General features: G+C 44.2%; 1 protein-coding gene across 1 annotated transcript in view; it reads left to right on the top strand.

Moving 5' to 3' along the window:
• Positions 1–1,204: 1,204 nt before the first annotated feature.
• The window catches only part of rassf3 (Ras association domain family member 3), an 80,983-nt gene continuing 60,715 nt past the window's right edge, over positions 1,205–21,472 (top strand). The window contains exon 1 of the mRNA XM_063058409.1: positions 1,205–1,681. Coding sequence (XP_062914479.1) covers positions 1,559–1,681 — 123 coding nt within the window. The 5' untranslated portion in view covers positions 1,205–1,558. The remainder of the gene's footprint in view (positions 1,682–21,472) is intronic.

The following is a 21,472-nucleotide window of genomic DNA, read 5'->3' as shown; positions in this document are numbered from 1 at the left end:
CTGGAGGAAATCTACACGCCCACAGAAAGAAACGTACAAACTCCTTACAGACAGCAGCGGGAATTGAACCCAAGTCGCTGTTACTGTAGAGCGTTGTGCTAACCACTATGCTACCGTGCCACCGACATTTCCACGTTGCAGCGAGGATGGAAATAGGAATTAAATGGTTGGTTGCCCGGAAATTCCGGGTAACCCATCATAAATTGGGAGACCGCTTGGTCGAGCACTTCCGCCTCCATCTGTTAAAAGCAGAGTTTCCTGGTGGCCAACCATTTTAGTTCCAATTTTGTGTGCATTGCTACAGATTGTAGTGAAATCTGAAGGGGTGACTGCACTCAGAGATGAACTACTGTCACTTCTCAGCACCCACTGTTCACTAGGATTAGGGGACAAGTACAATAACGAGAGGTTCTTCTTTCCTCTGGTGTGGCAGAGCCTCAAGGGAGCTACAGAGGTTTAGAAGATTATGAGAAGCATAGCTCCAGTAGACAACCGGTATCTTTTTTTCCAGTGTTGAAATGTCCAATACCAGAGGGGATAATTTCAAAGGAGATAGAGTACCGGGGCATGTTTTTATTATGGAGAGTGGTAGTCCACTGCCATGGGTGAAGGAGGTAAATCAGACAGAGGCATTTAAGAGGCTCTTAAAAGGGCACTCCAGTATAAAGGGAATGAAGAATCAGATTTATTATCACTGATATATGCTCAGTTGTTAAATCTGTTGTTTTACAGCAGCATTACAGTGCAAGACATAAAATATACTATAAATTACAGTAATAAATATATAGAAAAATAAATAAATCGTGCAAAAATAGTGAGGTTGTGTTCATGGATTTATTGTCTGTTCAAAAATCTGATGGTGGAGGGGAAGAAGCTGTTCCTAAAACGTTGAGTGCGTGTCTTCAGGCTCCTGCACCTCCCCTCCGTGGGGTAGAAGGGATTAGATGGGCCGAAGAGCCTCTCTCTCCCTGCGATGGACTGTTCTATGTTCCAACGCGGTTTGCAGGTTCTCCACCCTTTCGCAGATGACACTTGCTCAGAGCAAATTGCAAGTGATTGTATAACTTCTTGTCAGCCCATCCAAGCCTGCAGGGTTCATTTGCAACGTATCCAGGGAGCCGGGCTGATTGCTAATTGCAGAGCGCGGAATCTGTTGGATGGCGATGACGTCAGCTCCCTTTCGTGTGGGTGTGAGTTTTGGAATAGTGAGCTTCTGATTTGTTTTCGGCTGAGTTCAGAACAGCTTTGCGATGAGAAAGTGAGTGTGTTCGTTGCCGTTTTGTGCGGGTCTCCCTCCTCCCCTCCTCTCTCTCTCTCGGCGAGTTCGGCGTGTAAAATAATAAGTTTCTAAGTATTTTTGGCAGCTGAAGGAAAGCTTTTAGCCAGGAAAGAGAGAGGGGGGAAATACGCCTGTGGAATGTCAGGGCTCAGACAGAAGCCAGTGCGAGCGAGAGGGAGCTGAGCGCACTGCCGAGTGCGGGAAGTGGAACTGCACTCGGTGAGTGACCGGGCGAAGCAGCAGGGACCGTGAGTGTGTGAGAGAACGGGAACGGTGCCCATGACGTGGACCAGCACGATGAGCAGCGGTTACAGCAGCCTGGAAGAGGATTCCGAGGAGTTCTTTTTCACTGCAAGAACTTCCTTCTTCAAGAAGCCTCAAGCTAGATCTAAACCCGAGCGGGTGAGTGTGCTTTCCCCCTTCTCTGAGCGCTGTTGGCCACAGATGGTATGTTTTTAAAAAAAGGGAGCAATATTTTCTGCAAACTCGGCTGATTGATAGTCGACGTACCCTGCCAGTGGTCTGAACTCGGGAAACGTTTGCGATCTTGTCGACTTCCAAGCAACCGGTCTCTGTGGCTGTCCCCCGTCAGCACACTTAAGTTTTGTTAACCTGACACGGGAAAAATATTTATTTTCAGACCCATTGTTAATATTTGCTGGAATTTACTAAGAAAGAGAGGTCAATGTGCATTTGAGGTGATCGGACGAGTTACACATGGATTGGTAGCTCTGGGAGACGGCGGGGTTAACGCACTCTTTCTGTGCAACTGTTGGCAAAGACTGTTTATAGTTAGCGATAAGGGAGACGTGTGTGGGTACAAGGCGGTTTGTGACTCTTTATGATTTTTCTGTCATTTCTTCCAGGGTGAGTTTAAAAAGAAACTCTTAGCGTAAGAGTCACCTTATGTACAGACACTCCTGTACCTAGCGTCACTTTAAGTACATACAATCTATGTATATAGGCTATCTTATGTATTTATATTTATTGTGTGCTTTTTAATTATTGTGTTCTTTATCTTATTGTATTTTTTTAATGCTGCATCGGATCCGAGTAACAATAATTTCGTTCTACTTTACACTTGTGTACTGGAAATGGCATTAAGCAATCTTCAGTCTTGAAAATGAAAAGTAATGCAGATCTTAAAACGCATAAAATGCCAGTTGTACTCAGCGGGTTGGGCAGCATCTATGGAGAGAGAAACATTATAATTTAGTTTCTGATGAAAGGTTGTGGATCTGGGGTATTGTCTGCTTTCCCTCTCCAGGTCCTGTTGGGTATTTCCAGCTTTATTAAGGCAAAGAGATTCTGCAAATGCTGGATACCCTGAGCAGAATCGATGGGCTGAATGGCCAAATTCTGCTCCTATGGCTTGTGGTCTAACAAACACAAAATGCTGGAGGAACTATGGAGAGGAATGAATGGTCAAAGTTTCGGGCCAGGACCCTGCATCAGGACTGGAAAGAAAGGGGGTAGTTTCGGGCCAGGGCTAGAAAGAAAGGGGGTCAAAGCCAGAATAGGAAGGTTGGTTGGAGGGGAAGAGATACAAGTTGGCAGGTGATGGGTGAGACTGGGTGAGGGAGGGATAATGAAGTAAGAAGCTGGGAGGTGATAGGTGGAAGAGATAAAGGGCTGAAGAAGAAGGAATCTGATAGGAGAGGAGAGTGGACCATGGGAGAAAGGGGAGGAGGAGAAGCACCAGAGGGAGGTGATGGGTAGATGAGGAGAAGGGGTAAGAAAGGAGCCAGAATGGGTGATGGAGGATAAGAGAGAAGAGGGAGGGGGAGAAATTACTGGAAGTTAGATAAATTGATGTTCATGCCATCAGGTTGGAGGCTACCCAGACAGAACATGAAGTGTTGCACCTCCAACCTGAGTGGGTATATTGTGGCAATGGATGATGTCATGAATGACATTTCAGAATGGGTAGTAAATTCTCTTTTATCTCTTTATTTCTTGCCTGCAAGGAAGTGAATTTCTAGGTATTATTTGGTACATATTTTGATAATAAATGTATTTTGAAATTTGAACTGAGCTGCCTTTGCTCTAAGGAAAACAAGCTCAGCTTAGCACTGGAACAGACCCTTCACTCCACAGTGTCGTGCCAAACCAATTAAACTAGTAATCAGATGGCCATCTAAACTAATCTCTACTTTCTGCACAATCTCCGTGCCATCTGCAAATTTACAACCCACCCATCTACATTTTCATCCAGGTCATTTACATACAACACAAACAGCATGGATCTGTGTGGAAACCCATTAATCACAGACCTCCAGCTAGAATAAATCCCTTCAAGCACTACCCTCTGTCTTCTATGGGCAAGCCAGTTCTGAATCCACCATCAGTCCCATGCCTCTTAATCTTCAGGATAAGCCTCTCACGAGAGATCTTGCTACTTTCTCGGAGTTGAAATCTCTCGTCCCTGGAGGTATTGTACAGGTCCTCTCCATGCTATGGCAGAGATTTGCTCCTATGAACTATTTGTAACCTGGACAGTTGGAAGTTGTAAGTATGACAATGCACCAAGTTCCCACTTGCTAGACTTGCATCCTCACTGCAGCTGGCAAATCCACCTTCCCGGCCTCTCTCAATCTTATAAACCTCTGTTAGATCTCCTCTCAGCCTCCACCGCTTCAGAAAAAACAGCCCAAGTTTGCCCAACTTCTCATGACAGCACATGTCCTCAAATCCAGGCAGCATCCTGAAAACCTCTTCTGCACCTTTGCCAAAACCTCGATGGCCTTCCTATAATGGGGTGACCAGAACTACTCCAGATGTGGCCTAACTAGAGTTTTATAAAACTGCAGCCATGTAAAACTGGTATACTGTGCACATCCTCAGCTTTTGTTCAGTATATCTGTGTACAAATCTCAGCATTCCTTGCTGAGAGTAATTAGTTAAACATAAGCAAAGTTCCAGCATCTGCAGAATCTTTTGTGTCTCAGTTCAAAATGTGCTTGGCTCATGCATGTGTATCCACGTTTCTCCATTTGAGCATATATACTTTATGTCAGGACCACTCACTCTGCCTTGATCCCATTGTACTGGGCGTAATTAGTTAAGGACATCATTTGAGCTACAGGTTAGAACATAGAACACTACTGCACAGTACAGACCTGTGATGTTTAACCTACTCAAGATCAATCTAACCATTCCCCTCCATTTTTGTATATCCATGTGCCTAATTAAAAGTCTATTAAATGTCCTCAATGTAACTGCCTCTACCACCACCTCTGGCAGTGTGGTCCATGAACCCATCAATCACTGTGTAAAGTAAAACTTGCCTCTCCAAACACCTTACAATTATGATCCCTCGTTAGCTATTTCCCTCCTGGGAAAGGTATCCAGCTGTCCACTGTATCTGTGCCTCTTATCATCTTGCACGTCCGTGAAGACCCTCTGTTTACCTCAGGACTCCCGTCTCCAGTCACAGTTTTCGTAATCTTGTGGCTACTGACTTTACAAGTAATGCTGAGTACTGTATTTGCAAGTTTATTGAGGCATGCATTGTTATACATTCTAAATAAAGATGATTTTGCCCTCTTTGCAAGTGCACCTTGACCATTCAGCACAATAAACTTGTTACTAGTAATGATTTTTTAAAAAAAAGACATTAACTAGTTCAACTTCAGTACTCCTCTCTCCTTACCCCCTCTGAATGTCCTGCCATCCACTCTCTCTGCACCAATCCCAACCTTACCATAAAACTTGCAGACAAGGAGGGGTGGGGTGGGTAAATAAACTCTACCACCAAACATATCTTTGCCTCCCACCCCCTCTTTCTGCTTTCTGCAGGGATCACTGCCCCTGTGATTCCCTTGTCCATTCGTCTCTCCCCACTAATCTCCCTCCCGGCACTTCACAAGATCACAAGACAAAGGAGCAGAAGTAGGCCATTCGGCCCATCGAGTCTGCTCCACAGCTCCCCCATGAGCTAAATTATTCACTCATCTAGTTCCAATTTCTGGCTTTTTCCCCATATCCCTCTCTCTGAAAACTACCAAAGTGCTACATCTGCCCGTTAACCTCCATTCAGGGCCCCAGACTGTCCTTCCAGGTGAGGTAACACTTCACCCGTGAATCTGCTGGGATCGTCTGTTGTGCCTGGTGCTCCTGATGCAGCCTTCTCTAAAATGGGGGGGTGGCTTCGTCGGGCACCTCCGCTCCATCCACCAAAAGTGGAACTTCCCAGTGGCCAAACATTTTAATTCTGATTCCGATGCCCATTGTGGTATGTCAATCCTTGGCAGCCTCTTGTGCCATGATGAGGTCACACTCAGGGTGGAGGAGCAACAGCTTGTATTCCATCTGGTTAGCCTCCACATGAATATCAATTCCACCTTCCAGTAATTTTTTTCCCTCCCCTTTCCCTCTTCTATTCCCCACTCTGGCCCCTTACATCTTCTCCTGCCTTTCACTTCCCCCTGGGTCCCCTCCTCATTCCCTTTCTCCTTATGGCCCACTCTCCTTTCTGACCAGTTTCTTTCTTCTCCAGCCTTTGACCTTTCCCACCCCCCTGGCTTCACCTATCACTTTCCAGCCAGCCTCCTTCCCCTTCCCCACCTTTTAATTCTGATTCTCCCCCCTTCCTTTCCAGTCCTGAAGAAGGGTCTCGGCTTGAAATGTCGACTGTTTATTCATTTCCTTAGATGCCGCCTGATGTACTGAGCTCCTGCAGTATTTTCTGCCCGACGCTTAAGATTAAAGAGTAGTTCTATTTGTCACATCTATATTGAAATGTGTTTTTGCTTCAATGACCAACACAGTTCAGGGATTGTGCTGGGGGCAGCCCACAAGTGTTATCACAGTTCTGAGGCCAACACAGCATGCCCATAACTCACAAACCATATGGAATGCGGGAAGAAACGGGAGTGCCCAGAGAAAACACACATAGTTATGAGGAGAATGAACAAACTCCTTGCACACAGCGACAGGAATTGCACCTGATCCGTGATCACTGGCGCTGTGAAGCGTTGCCCCAACCGCTTACACTACGTGGAGTCACACGCATATAGCATTGATGCACAGAAGCTACTCTTTGTCTCTGTCACTCCATGACTGCCTTGCGTTAAATACTGTACCTGCTTCAATCTACCCTGGTGGGAAAAACACAATCTGTAAGTAGATGAGATAATAAAGACTAAACAACACCACGGCTCTGAGAAAAGAAGAGATATGCCAGTTTATTATGTCTCTCGTTGCAATACAAGAACAGGAGGAAACTGTTTAGTCTCGCACACCTTTGAATGAGATCATAGTAAACCTGAGGTCTTTACCCTCATTCTCAAGTTTCAGATTCAGGTTTAATATCACTGTCGTGAAATTTTTTGTCTTTGCTGCACCAGTACATTGCAAAATATAAACAAATAAATTACAAAAAGTATATAAATATTAGAAAGTTAAGTAAATACTGTGAAAAGAGAGGGGGAAAAAGTAGTGAGGTAGTAGTGTTCACGGGTTCAGTGTCCATTCAGAAATCGGATGGCGGAGGGGAAGAAGCTGTTTCTGAAATGTTGAATGAGTATCTTCAGGCTCCTGTACCTCCTCCCTGATGGTAACATTGAGAAGAGGACATGTCCTGCGTGTTGGGGGTCCTTAATGATGGATGCTGCCTCTTTGCATCGTCACTCCTTGAAGTCCTGGATGCTGTGGAGGCTGGTGCCCATCAGCTGACTGGGTTGACAACTTTCTACAGCTGCTTTCGATCCTGTGCAGTGCCTCCCACCTCACCCTCCCCCATACCAGACGGTGGTGCCGCCAGTTAGTTGCCATTTAGCCCAAAGTGAAATGTGTGAAATATTGTGTTTCTTGTGGAAGATTATTCTAAATATTAATGCCACTATGTGGAAGGATGTCCTAAGGAAGATCCTGTAATCAGATCTCAGAGGCTGCTTTTTGGAAGAAAAAACTGTAGAAGTTGGGAGTCGGGAGACACAAGCAGAAGCTTCTATTTCCTTAAAAGTTTGCGAAGATTCGGCATGACATCCAAAATTTTGACAAACTTCTATAGATGTGTGTGTGTGGTGGTGAGTGTATTAACCATATAACAATTACAGCATGGAAGCAGGCCATTTGGCTGGTTGCACATGGAAATACCAATGCCCTCGAATGAAAATTCCTACAAAGATGGTGGATACAGGTAAATCTCTCCCCACAGTTGAGTACATCTGCACAGAGCGTTGATGCAGGAAAGTAGTGTCCATCATCAGGGACTCCCACCACCCAGGTCATGCTCTCTATTAGGAAGAAGCTATAGGAGCCTCAGGACTCGCACCAGTTGGTTCAGGAACAGTTATTACCCTTCAACCATCAGGCTCTTGAACCAGAGGGGATAACTTCACTTAATTTCACTTGCCCCATTACTGAACTGTTCCCACAACCTGTGGATTCACTTTCAAGGATTCTGCATCTCATGTTTATTGCTTATTTATTTATTATTCCCCTCCCTTTTTTTTGTATTCGTACAATTGCAGGAGAATGGGGTTGAGAGGGAAGATAATTGGGCTATGATGGAATGGTGGAGTGGACTTAATGGGCTGAATGGCCTAATTCTGCTCCTATATCTTATGGTCTCTATTTACTGATTCAGTAGTAAACCACTCCAACAGGAAAGGGGAGCTGGTTTTAACACCTCACGATCAGGTTAGTTTCAATCTTATGGATGACTTCATCTCCTTATTGTTCATGAGTTATTGTGAAAGCGGTTGACTGGTTCTCTGTGCTTTGAGGCCAGTCTGTGGAAATTTCCACAGCTTCAAAGCTAAGAGTCATTGCTGGTGACTGAGGAGCAATAAAAATTGCTTTGACAGTGTGGCTTGTGTCCCAAGACCAAACTTGCATATAATTAGAGTCAGATTTATTATCACTGATATATGTTGTGAAATTTATTGTTTTGTGGCAACAGTATGGTTATGGATCCCACAACCTGCCTGGGCTGTAGGGACGTTGTATAGATGAGCGCTGCACCAGTTGCCTCCATTTTCCAGGGTTGTGGGCAAGTGGCTGGGTTGTGGCAGTACTCTCTCCGGTCCGCTCAGCAATCTTGTCTGCCCATTTCTTCCACTGTCTGCCCCTTTTGCTTTACTGTGGACAGTAGATTTTTCTAGAGTCTCATGGGCAGGCTGATGGTTCTTGGTATTTCACTGTTTGAGACAGTGTCTGTACAGGAGATGCTGAGGCATCTCATTTCTACTGCCTGGTTCTTTTGCAGTTCTGCTGTCAAAGTCCGTGATTCTCATGCATACAAGAAGATGGAGAACACAAGTGCATACAGGGGTTTCAACGTGGATCTGTTCCTATTATTGTCTCTCCGGATTGGCTTTAGTTTAACCAGCGTTGCTGTCCTTGCAAGGACTTCAGGTTTTGACCCTTTTTGGTTGATGATGGTGCCAAACTACTTGTTGGCATGGTTTGTTTTTGTAAACTCTGCACATTGGGTGTTGGGTGTTTTTTTTATCTGGGTTCTTTTGGTTTTCTTTGTTTTGTGGGCTCCCAAAAGGAGATGAATCTCAAGGTTGTATAATGTATACTTTGTACTTTGAACTTTGAGTGGGTGGTGCTTTGAGGATAGGAGGAGGTAATGACCTGTTCAGAAATTTAACCTAATCCAGTGTCCTGATAATTCTAGGTGTAGTGTTACTCTTGCCACAGTTAATAAAACACAAAATGACTCCCATTTGAAAACTTCCCACCACACTGTAAACCATTTATCCTCCTTCCTCTTTAATTATATCTGTGTTTTGTGCTTTTGGTTAGTCTTCAGTTTTAGAAACATAGAAAATAGGTGCAGGAGTAGGCCCTTCGAGCCTGCACCGCCATTTATTATGATCATGGCTGATCATCCAACTCAGAACCCCGCCCCAGCCTTCCCTCCATACCCCCTGATCCCCGTAGCCACAAGGGCCATATCTAACTCCCTCTTAAATATAGCCAATGAACTGGCCTCAACTGTTTCCTGTGGCAGAGAATTCCACAGATTCACCACTCTCTGTGCATACAGTTGTCCTTTCTACATCCAGATGTTGTATAAACTTAATTTTGGAAAGGGTGAAGCAAAGGGGCAGCTAGTTTTAACTGCAGTGCTGATGTCCCGAACGTGAGGGCCCTGGCCCTGTCTGGGCAAGAAGGAATGGGAAGCTTGGAATTGGTTTATTATTGTCATATGTACAAGGATACAGTGAGAATCTTGCATGCTGTTTATGCAGTTCAAATCATTACACGTGCATTGAGGTAGGACAAGGTAGAACAATAACAGCAGAATAAAGTGCAGTACAGATGCAAGATCACATTGAAGTAGGTTGCTTGGTCAAGTATCCAACTTGTCATATTAAAGAACATAGAACATTACAGGCCCTTTGGCCCACCATGTATTACAGCACGTTACAGGCCCTTTGGCCCACTATGTTGTGCTGACCTTTTAACCTCCCTTAAGATCAATCTAGCCCTTCTCTCCATTTTTTCTATCATCCATGTAACTATATAAGAGTCTCTTAAATGTCCTTAATGTGTCTGCCCCTACCACCACTCCCTAATGTATTCCAGGCACCCACCACTCTGCTCTATATGGAAGAAAAAAAAACCTCTGACAACACCCCCTCCCCACAACCTTTCTCCAATCACGTTTAAATTATGCCCCCTCATCTCTGCCCTGGGGAAAAGTCTCCAGCTGTCCATGTTATCTGTGCCTCTTATTATCTTGTGCACCTCTGTCATCCATGTGCCTTAAATATCCTGAATCTGTCTGCCTCTAGCACCAGCCCTTACAGTGCATTCCAACAATTACCGCTCTCTGTTTGAAAAAATACTCCCTCTGACTCCCCTCTATACTCCCTCTAATCACCTTAAAATTATGCCCTCTTGTATTAGCCAAAAAGTCTCTGGCTGGCCAGTCCACCTGTGGCATCATCTTGTACACCTCGATCAAGCCACCTTTCATCCTCCTTCACTCAGAACAGAAAAGCCCTAGCTTTTCTATTAAGATGTTAATAGAATATTAGATAATATATCAAAATATTACATCAGATATTAAATGTCAGATAATAGATAATATATTAATAATAAGATGCATATGGATCTATTCAGTAGTATAACCGTGGGGTAGAAGCTGTTCCTGTTGATAAAGCTGCTCACTCTCCCTCAGGTGGTCGTCAAGTGCTTGGTAGCGAATGAAATAACTTCAGGCCCTCATCACTAGCATAGGCACAGCATGGTCCAATGTAATTGCAGATCTATAAAACTCTGGTCAGACCATGCTTGGAGAATTGCGTTCAGTTCTAGTCACCTCATTATAGGAAGGATGTGGAAGCTTTAGAGAGGGTGCAGAGGAGATTTACTAGGATCCTTAAGATGAAAGGTTGAGTGAGTTACGGTTTTTCTCCTTGGGGTCAAGGAGGATGAGGAGTACAAGATAAGAGGCATGGATACAGTGGACAACTGGAAATTTTTTCCCAGGACCAAAATGGCTGACATGAGAGGACTTAGCTGTAAGGTGATTTGAGGGAAGTATAGGGGGGATGTCAGAGGGTAGGTTTTATTTGGTGGGGGAATGCCAGGAGCAGTGGTAGAGGGAGATACATTAGGGACATTTAAAAGACTCCTAGACAGGCACACAGATGAAAGAAAAATGGTGGCCATGCAGGAGGGAAGGATTAGATTGATCTTGAAGTAGGTTAAAAGGTCGAGAAGTTTTGTGGGCCAAAGGGCCTGTACTGTGCTGTACTGTCTGACGTTAATATGAACAGTACTTGGGTTCTCTGCTGATGTAGAGAGGATGTTTCTTCCTGTGGGAGAGTCCAGCTTTGGGGGCCTTTACTTTAAAAAAAGGTTGCCTATGTAAGACACAGATCAAACGGATTGTAATATGAGTCAAGGCTGATTTATACTTTAATGCAGAGTTAGATTCTTGATAAGCAAGAGGGTGAAAGGTCACCAGCCATGGGGAATTGAGGGTGCAATCAGACCAACCGTGACCCTTCTGAAGGGTTAAATATCTCACGCCTGCTCCTGATTAGTGTGCTTGAGAGAGTGAAATGTATCAAGATCATTTTGACTCAAGATTCAAGAACGTTTATTGTCACTCTTCGGTATACGAGTGCAAAGGAGAACAAAATTATTGATACTCTGGATCCATGCAGCTTATAAAAGTACAATAACTGGAAAGAAGACAATAAATATAATTACAAAACCAATCCTTTGAAACAAAATGTACAAGTAACTGAGAAACACATACAAAATGCTGCTTGGCCTGCTGGGTTCCTCCAGCATCTATGGAAAAGAGTACAGTCGACGTTTCGAGCAGTAACTGAGTATGCCTGTATGTACTGTACAAAGGATTAGCTTATATACTCTACAGAAACTGATCTGAAGTGTTGGGTTTTAATTTTCCAAAACCATGGGTGGCAAGACAACATAGATGGGCAGCATGGTAGTGTGGCTGTCATCAGAAAAAGCTATTCCAATGCGAGTGACCCAGGTTCAATTCCCGTCACTGCCCGTAAGGAGTTTACATGTTTTTCCCATGAACCATGTGGGTTTCTTCCAGGGCTCTGGTTTCCTCCCACATCTGGATTAGTTGGTCACGTGGGTGTGATAGGCCAGCACAGGCTCATTGAGCCTGTATCTTTAAAAAAAAAATGAAATCCCCTGGTTTTGGGGTAGGCTCCATCAGACCAGAGGACAGCAAATAAGACTCTCTTATTCAGAAACAGAAAGAGAGAGGGAAAGCAGGAAGCTGCAGGCTCCTTATCTTAACATCTGTCACATGGGAAAATGTCAGGAACTACTATTAAAGACATTACAACAAGGCACTTAGAATAATTCACAGTAATCAGAGAAAGTCAACATGGCTTATGTTTGACTGATTTATTATTCTTTGAAGAAGTAACGCATTTAGGGGTAAGTGGAACCGATGGGTGTGCTATGCTTAAGATTTCCAGCAGGCGTTCGATAAGGTAACACATCAAAGGTTAAGGTTATCGGGAAATAAAAAAAGCTCATGGTTTTGACATCAACATGTTGCCATAGAAGATTAGCTAACAGGAAATAGCAGGCTTAATTATTTTTCTGTTGACATGAAGTAGCAAGTGATGTCAAAGTAAATTTATTATCAGAGTACTGTATGTATTTATCACCATACACTACCCTGAGATTCATTTCCTTCAGGCATTTACAGGAAAATAAATACCCCGGCATCTCCACACTGATGATCTTGAATTTAGGGGTGGCATGGTGGTATAGTGGTTAGCACAACACTTCAAAGTGCCAGTAACCTGGCTTCAGTTCCCATTTCTATTTGTGAGGTGTTAATACATTCTCCACGTGACCGTGTAGTTTTCCCTTCACAGTCCAAAGACAGGTAAGTTGCCCCGTGATGAGGCTCAGGTTAAATTAGGGGTTGCTGGGCCGTAGGCCTCAAAGGAGCTGAAGGGTTCTATTCCATAGTGTTTCTCACATTTCTGAAAAACTATACATTAAGACTGACAAACAACCAATGTGCAAAAGAAAGCTAACTGTGGGGAAAAAAAATGTAAAATGTGTAGGTATATACTGAGAATGGGTTGTAGAGTCCTTTAGGTTGTGGCATCAGTTCAGTGTTGAGGTGAGTGATGTTAACCATGCCAGTGCAGGAGTCTGATGGTTGGAGAGTAATAACTATTCCTGAACCTAATGGCATGGGACCTAAGCCTTTGCTACCTCCTGCCTGATGGTAGCAGTGAGTGGAGAGCATGGTCTCGATGGTGCGGTCCTTGATGATGGATGCTGCTTTCTTGTGGCAGTGCTCCTTGTAAATGTGCTCAGTGGTCGGGAGGGCTTTTCCTGTGCTGCACTGTCTGCAGACGTTTCCATGCCAGGCCCTGTTGCAATCACTTAGGATACTGCACACTGGAATTGTTGCTGGGGCCTCAACATTCTATTGAACTAAGTAACTTGGCTGAAGGTACCAAAAATGTGGTTTCTAACTTTGCAGATAACACAATGATAGGTAGGAAAATAAATTATTAATAGAGCCGATGAAGTGATTGGGCAAAGACAGTATTATGTGAAGGAACCTTGGGATAAGCTTTATTATGATAAGATGGACTCTTAACCTCACTTTCTATCTCATTATGACCTTGCACCTGCACCGCACTTTCTCTGTAGCTGTTACACTTTACTCTGCATTGTTATTGCTTTACCTGGAAATATATCAATTCACTGTGTAATGAATTGATCTGTATGAACAGTATAAAAGGCGAGCTTTTCACTGTACCTCAGTACACATGACAATAAAGATTGGCTTTATTTGTCACATCTACATCGTAACATACAGTGAAATGCATTGTTTGTATCAAATCAAATCAGTGAGGATGCGCTGGGACAAGTGTCGGCATAGCATGTCCACAACTTACTAACCTTACCCCGTAGTTGTGCATCTTTGGAGGAGGCCGAAGCACCTGGAGTAAACACGTGCAGTTACAGGTAGAGCAAACAAACTCTTCACAGACAGCGAGAACCGAACCCTGATCTTGCAGCAATTCTAATTTATTAAGCGGAAAGAAGTTGCATTAAACCCAGAGTAAATTTGACCAAGTATCTTGTTATGAGTAAAATAAGCAGCATGTCTGCTTATTTCCAACGTAATTAGAATTGATTCTTGTGTAAACTTGGGAAGGAAGCTTGCCTTTTAAAACATTTTGCACAACCCAGCATGGAAAACTGTTCTGCAGAAAGTGAATTGGCAGCATAATCGGGATCAAATTTATCACCACCGCTGTATGCTGTGAAATTGGTTGTTCTGCCGTAACAGTACAAAGCAAGACATAAAATTTATAGGCCTGCTGAGTTCCTCAGCATTTTGTTCTGTGTTGCTCAGCATCTGCAGAATTTCTTGTGTCAAGGCAGACCCATATGGGGCATTTAAGAGTCTTTTGGATAAGCACACAGATGTCAAAAAAAAAATGAAGGACTATGTAGGAGGGCAGGGTTAGATTGATTGTAGAGTAGATTAAAAGGTCATGGGCCCAAGGGCCTGTACTGTGCGGTAATGTGAAAAAATAGGGATGTGCAGTTTGAAAACGCAAACAAGAAGAATTCTGCAGATGCTGGAAATTCAAGCAACACACATCAAAGTTGCTGGTGAACGCAGCAGGCCAGGCAGCATCTCTAGGAAGAGGTACAGTCGGCGTTTCAGGCCGAGACCCTTCGTCAGGACTAACTGAAGGAAGAGTTAGTCCTGATGAAGGGTCTCGGCCTGAAACGTCGACTGTACCTCTTCCTGGAGATGCTGCCTGACCTGCTGCGTTCACCAGCAACTTTGATATGTGCAGTTTGAGATGGTTTGTGAAGTTACAAAAATCAAAGTTGCAAAAGTGGAATAGAAAGGTGATGTTTGTGGACAGTTGAGAACTCTGATGGTGCAGGGACAAAGCTGTTCCTAAAGTGGTGAGTGTGGGTCTTCTGTTCCTACACCACCTCCCTATCTGTGGTGACGTGTGCACAGCAAGATCCCACAGCATTGAAATAGTAACTTAATGTTACCTCTGTTTCTTGTGGCAAAGGCACCGTTGCATAGCAGGGAGTGCAACTGTAAAATTGATCGGGCTTTGATTCCCGCTGCTGTTTGTAAGGAGTTTGTATGTGTGCAATTCCTCCAGGTACTCCGGTTTCCTCCCACATTCCGAAGATGTACGTGTTAATGTTAGTAAGTTGCCAATGTTCTATGTCCTGTAGCATCCATGGCCAGTCCTGATGAGACGTCTCGGTCCAAAATGTCAACTGTTTATTCCTTAACATAGATGCTGCCTGACCTGCTGAGTTCCTCTGACATTCTGTGTGAGGCTGTGCACTCCCAACATCTGCAGAATCTCTAGTGTTTATGGTGGAAGCACAGTGACGCTTGTAGGTTGCCCAGCACTATCCTCACTGATTTGATTTGATGCATACGGCGCATTTCACTGTATGTTTCAATGTAATTGTGACAAATAAAGCAAATCTTTCATCTTTAACCCATGGCTTCACCTCTCCTGCAAAACTCTGCATTCATAACGTTTGTACACCTTGTGTCTGCTCCAGGTTTGAGCAGTGGTTGAGTACAGGGGATGGAATCTGTACAAGCAGCAGCAGTGACTTCTGCTTGAGGACAGATTTATTACAAATCTTCAGAAAACGCAGATTTCAGATCATTGACAAAGGAACGTATTTTATTTCCATTGTGTTATAACCTGGAATGTAATCCCTGAAAAGTTAAACAGTTACGAGAATTGATAAGTAACTTTTAATTTGATAACAGGATGCAGGAAGGAAGTTGGATAGATAGAGAGATACTATATTGATCCCAAAGGAAATTATGGTGTCACAGTAGTATTACAAGTGCACAGATGTAAATATTAGAAGTTAAGTAGAAAGAATAAAAAAAAGTTACCACAAACAGTCTAACGGTGGGAGGAGGGCGGGGGGCGGGTGGTCATCACTTCCCAGGCTATAGGTTGACTCATTATAGAGCCTAATGGCCGAGGGTAAGAATGACCGCATATAGCGCTCTTTGGAGCAGTGCAGTTGTTTCAGTCTATTACTAAAAGTGTTCCTCTGTTCAGCCAAGATGGCATGTAGAGGGTGAGAAACATTATCCAGAATTATCAGAATTTTCTGGAGGGTCCTTTGTTCTACTACAGGCTCCAGTGTGTCCAGTTTGACTCCTATAACAGAGTCAGCCTTTCTAATCAGTTTTTTGAGCCTGTTGGCATCACCTGTGTTGATGCCATTGCCCCAGCATGCCACCACATAGAAGATTGTATTGGTGGCGACAGACTGGTAGAATGTGAAGGAGAGGCCTGCATACTCCAACGGACCTTGGACTCCTTAGGAATGGGTGGTGGCTCAGGCCAAGTAGTTTTTGAGAAGCTGGAGATGAGCCACTTACATTCCCACTGGAATTCTGTTGAAAGTTCTCCCATAGTACTGTTGGGCAGGGAATTCCAGGACTTGGGCTGAGTGACAGTGAAGGGTGGTGATGCACTTACTAATTCGGATGATGTGCAACTTTGAGAGGAACCTGCAAGTGGTGGTGTTCCCACTTGCCTGCTGCCCTTGTCGTTGGCTCTCCCCCCCATCAAGGACATCTACATGAGGCTTTGTCCCAGGAAGGTGGTACTGGTCATCAGGGACACTCCCCTCCCCTTACCTCTTCTCAATGCTGCCCTCAGGCAGGATAGACAGGAGCACACACATCAAGGTTAAATAACGGCTTCAATGCCCATTGGATTCTTGAACTGAACTGAAAAAACCCTAACATGACCTTGGTCTAGATTTCACTAGTGCTGATGAAGGGTCTCAGCCCCAAATGTTGAATGCTCATTTCCCTCCATAGATGCTGCCTGACCTGCTGAGTTCCTCCAGTATTTTGTGTCTGTGCTCAGTCCGTGATTCTTCTTTCTCTCAGCTTGCATTAATATCATTCTGTTTATTTCAGTTTGTTTTGTCATGTAAACTGCATGTAGTTTGTGAACTTAAGCCTATTAATGCTCAGTATGTTTATCATTGCGGTAATGTGCCGTGCCGCTGCTGTGGAAATTTCATAGCATTTGTATACCCTGTGCACATATGCCTGAACTTGGACTTGGTGATAGAGGTCCCGAGTTTGAGGGGTGCTGGTGGAGTAGCCCCGTGAGTGGCTGGGTGAGTAACTCTGGTGCAATTTGTGCACCAGACTTGGAGGGAATAGATGTTCAGTGTAGTTAAACTGAAAATTTGGTATTGGTGTTAGAACACAGTCCAGGCCCTTCAGCCCATGATGTTGTTCCAACCTTTTAAGGGATAAATCTAACCCTTCCCTCCTATGTAGCCCTGTCATCCATTTGGTTGACATCCGTCTATCTCGAAAGACGATGGCTGATGATAATCTTCACAAGCCTGGGCAGAAGGTATAGAGATCCTGAGATTCCCAGTTGTCAAGATCCCCCTCTTGGCCTCACCTGTGTAGTCCAAAGGAAAGTTTATGAAGCAATATGTTTGACACCAGCTTGGCTGCAGGAGCTGCTGGAAGGATGTTCAATGACATCCAGCTGCCTAAGGGACTCCACTCTGGATTTGCTGTCTGGGTTTACTCCTGTAGCCTCTGTCTCTCTCGAGGCTGCCCACAAGGCAGTGGGGCTATTTGCCCACAGCTGGGGATCTGGTTCACGGTATGTCCATGCGCCAGTGGGCCTGCGTGCTGTGTGTGCAGGGGCCAGACTTCCTCAAGTTGTCCTTGAGCCTGGTGGGATGTGCTTTCAGGCTTTTGTATCTTCTGCCCAATTCGAATGGAGAGAAGTGAGAATAGTGGGTGGGGTGCTTGATTCTGTTGGCTGCTCTACTGAGGTAGAGTAAAGTGTAGACAGAGTCCATAGAGGGGAGGCTGGTTCCTGTGTTGTGCTGAGTCCACAGCTCTCTGTAGTTTCTTGCAGAACTGATAGGATAAAGTGTGAGAAGGAAGGAGTTTTACCGGTAGACTGAAGAAAAAAGAAAGATCTTTATTTGTCACATGTACATCAAAACATTCAATGAAATGCATCATGTTGCTCCGACAACTGAAGATTGTGTTCGGGGCATCCCGCAAATGTTGCCAAGTTTCTGGTGCCAACATAGCATGCCCACAGCTCATTAAGACTAATCCCAACTGCCCGCCTTTGTAATGTGTGAGCAAACCGGAGCACTCGGAGGAAACCCACGTGGTCACAGGGAGAACGTACAAGCTCGTTACAGACAGCAGTGGTAAAGGAACCCTGGTCAGTGGTCGCGCTAACCGCTATGCTGCTGTGTCACCCCTACCCATCTGTAAGGACCACACGTGAACACTGGGCAGAATGGTCTTTCTGTGTGGTGCTGTTGAGATGTATTGGATGTATATCGTGGCAATGTGTCTGTAGGTGCAGTGTCAAGTGATCTTGAATAGGATCTGTTTCAGATGGAAAGAGCTCTGTAATGCTGTGTTAATGATAGTACCTGCTGTATTATTTATCCTGGGGTGTCTATCTGACAGCTGCTTTGTGTGTCTACCTTGTGAGTAGCCTTTGTGTGCTTCAGAAAATGGAAAATTCTTTGAAGCAAATACAGACTAACCTTGAAGAAAGATTTTCTTCTCTTCCTCCCTCCACCTCGTGTCTTGCTAATCTGTAGTGACAGCAGAAATATCCCATATGGCCTCTGCTCAAGGTAGAGTTTCGTAAGATTTGTTTTCTCAAAGTTTTAGGCTTTTGATGGTGAAAGGAATTTCCCTGAATCCTAGAGTAAAGTATTTACTGGGATTTAAAAAAGCAGAAAACACCGGAAATACTCAGCAGGTTAGGCAGCACCTGTGGAGAGAATGTGAAAATAGTTTTTCAGATTGACCTTTGACATTTGCGTGTGTGTTAGGAGAAATGGGTTTAATGTTTCAGGTGAAGAATATTCTGGACGAAACGAATATCTAACGAGGATGTCATCAACAGCGCAAACACAAAAAGAGAAATAATGAGATCATGAAGAGGCAGCGTAACTTCATTGGACATGTGATTAGGAAAGAGGAGTTAGAATGCACAGTAATTATGGGAAAGATTGAAGGGAAGAAAGCAAGAGGAAGACAAAGACAAATGACGATGGAGACAGCAGCCGGAGAACTGGAAACGAATACCAATGAATTGATCCACTTGACCTGAAACAGGAGTGTGGGCGCCATGGCAGTCAAAGCTGAAACTGGGCGCAGCACCTGATCATGATGAAGGCTGGCTCTGTTTCCTTCTGCACAGAGGCTGAATGACCTGTTGTGTGTTTTCAGCACTTTCTGTTTTTATTTCAGATTTTCAACATCTGCAGGCTTTATTATTTTCAAACCTTTATTGGATTTGTGTTGCAATGGGTTTATGAATTAATCTTGCCCACTCATTTTGTGTGGAAATTTGTGTGAAATGAGACTCAACTTTAATACAATGGCTTTGCTAAAATGTTTAAGAATTTCCAAACCATGCTTTTGGTCACCTTCAAGTTGACTGATAGTTTTGTAAACATTGAGAATTTTGTCTGTGGAGTTCACTGACTACACTGTTTGATTTCTATGTTTAACACTGTTGAAGCTGACCGTATTAGTGAGTTCTATTCATGTATTGGAAGTTTGTGGGGTTGCTGACATACAAGCCTGGCACTCCAGGGGTGGGGGTGGTTGTGGTTCTGTCCCTGTGCTTTTCATTGGTTCTATGTATATAACCATCGGCCTTGTCACCACTGGACTCCAATGTATCTGACACAGTCCTGCAGATCACCGTCCAGGCTCGAGCTGGGAGTAGGGGTGACGGTGGGGCGGGGGGGGGGGTTTCTTTTTGTTGCCTGGTTACCAAGCTGCCTTTTCTGTAGATCATTCCTTTCAGGGTTGTTTTTGCAGGCCTGATGTTCTCGATGGAAGATCCCCTCAATGTGAATATGACAATGAGACGGAGAGTTGGAGAGCTCTCAGCAGCATGGTGGTCATGCTTAGTGGTTTGAGGCAATGGGCTAGAAATCAGTTGGGGATTCCCTGTGCTGGTTGGAGCAGCAGGTGTGCCATAGTAACGTGTGCGTGTGTGTGTGTAAGTAATTTGGGGCGTAAAGTGGTGTAGCAGTTAGTACAGTACTTTACAACGTCAGCTGCACAGTCAGGGTTTAATTTTCACCAGGCTGTGACTGGGATTCAATAATGTGAACTATAGGGAGAGTTTGGATGAACTTGGATTGTTTTCTCCGGAACGTCGGAAGCTGAGGGGAGATGTGATAGATGTTTATAAAATTATGAGGGGCATCAGGAAGGTGGATTGTCTTTTTCCCTTGAGTGGACATGTCAGTCCAGACAGCATAGGTTTAAAGGGGCATGAATTTTAAACGGGATGTGCGGGTAGTGGTTAGCTTCCTGTGCCAACTGTGAGATCGGGGTTCAGTTCCCACGCTGTCCGTACGGAGTTCATGTGTTCTCTCCGTGTTCGCGTGGGTGTACCAGTTTCCTCCCATTTCCAAAGACAAACGGTTGGGGTTAGTGTGTTGTGGACATGCTATGTTGGTGCCAGAAGTGTGGCGACACATACGGGCTGCTCCCTCACTGATTTGATTTGACACATTTCACTGCATTTTTTGATGTACTTATGACAAATAAAGATAATCTTTTGCAACTTTCCCACAAGATCTTGTTTAGAGTTGTCTGGGGAGTCTGAGCGTGCTCTGCCACTCTCCCACGTCCTCATGAAAGTCTGATCTCTAAATCAGCTGTGAGGTCACTGTTTCCCCCTCCTTTCATGTGTGTAGTAACTGGACTCTTGTGTGTGTGGTGACTGCTGTACCTCGGTCGGACTCTGTGTGTGTGCATGCGTGTGTGTGTGTGTGGTGATCTCAATGACTGGACTCTATGGTTCCTTGCTACCAGTGAAGTATTAGTGTTTTTACAAAATATATTTATTTCAAGTTGTACATGACTGCAATTGTACAGAGGAAACACTAGAAACAGTAACTGATATGAACTAATCTAAAATGTTCCCTTCGGCATCTAGGAAGCCATTTATCCCCTCCGTGCCCAATGGTCCTGGAAAACCTTCATGATACCTGTGGACACCTCGTGTTACCTAGGCATGAACATAAAGAGGGGTAACTTTGAAGGTATGAGATGTGAATTAGCTAAGATAGACTGGCAAATGACACTTGGAGGATTGACGGTGGATATGCAATGGCAAGCATTTAAGGATTACATGGATGAACTACAACAATTGTTCATCCCAGTTTGGCAAAAGAATAAATCAAGGAAGGTAGTGCACCCGTGACTGACGAGAAATTAGGGATAGTATCAATTCCAAAGAAGAAGCATACAAATTAGCCAGAAAAAGTGGCTCACCTGAGGACTGGGAGAAATTCAGAGTTCAGCAGAGGAGGGCAAAGGGCTTAATTAGGAAGGGGAAAAAAGATTATGAGAGAAAACTGGCAGGGAACATAAAAACTGACTGTAAAAGCTTTTATAGATATGTAAAAAGGAAAAGACTGGTAAAGACAAATGTAGGTCCCCTACAGACAGAAACAGGTGAATTGATTATGGGGAGCAAGGACATGGCAGACCAATTGAATAATTACTTTGGTTCTGTCTTCACTAAGGAGGACATAAATAATCTTCCAGAAATAGTAGGGGACAGAGGGTCCAGTGAGATGGAGGAACTGAGCGAAATACATGTTAGTAGGGAAGTGGTGTTGGGT

This window comes from Mobula hypostoma, chromosome 9, assembly GCF_963921235.1.
Source record: "Mobula hypostoma chromosome 9, sMobHyp1.1, whole genome shotgun sequence".
NCBI lineage: Eukaryota > Metazoa > Chordata > Chondrichthyes > Myliobatiformes > Myliobatidae > Mobula > Mobula hypostoma.
This window is presented reverse-complemented; position numbering and strand designations above follow the sequence as displayed.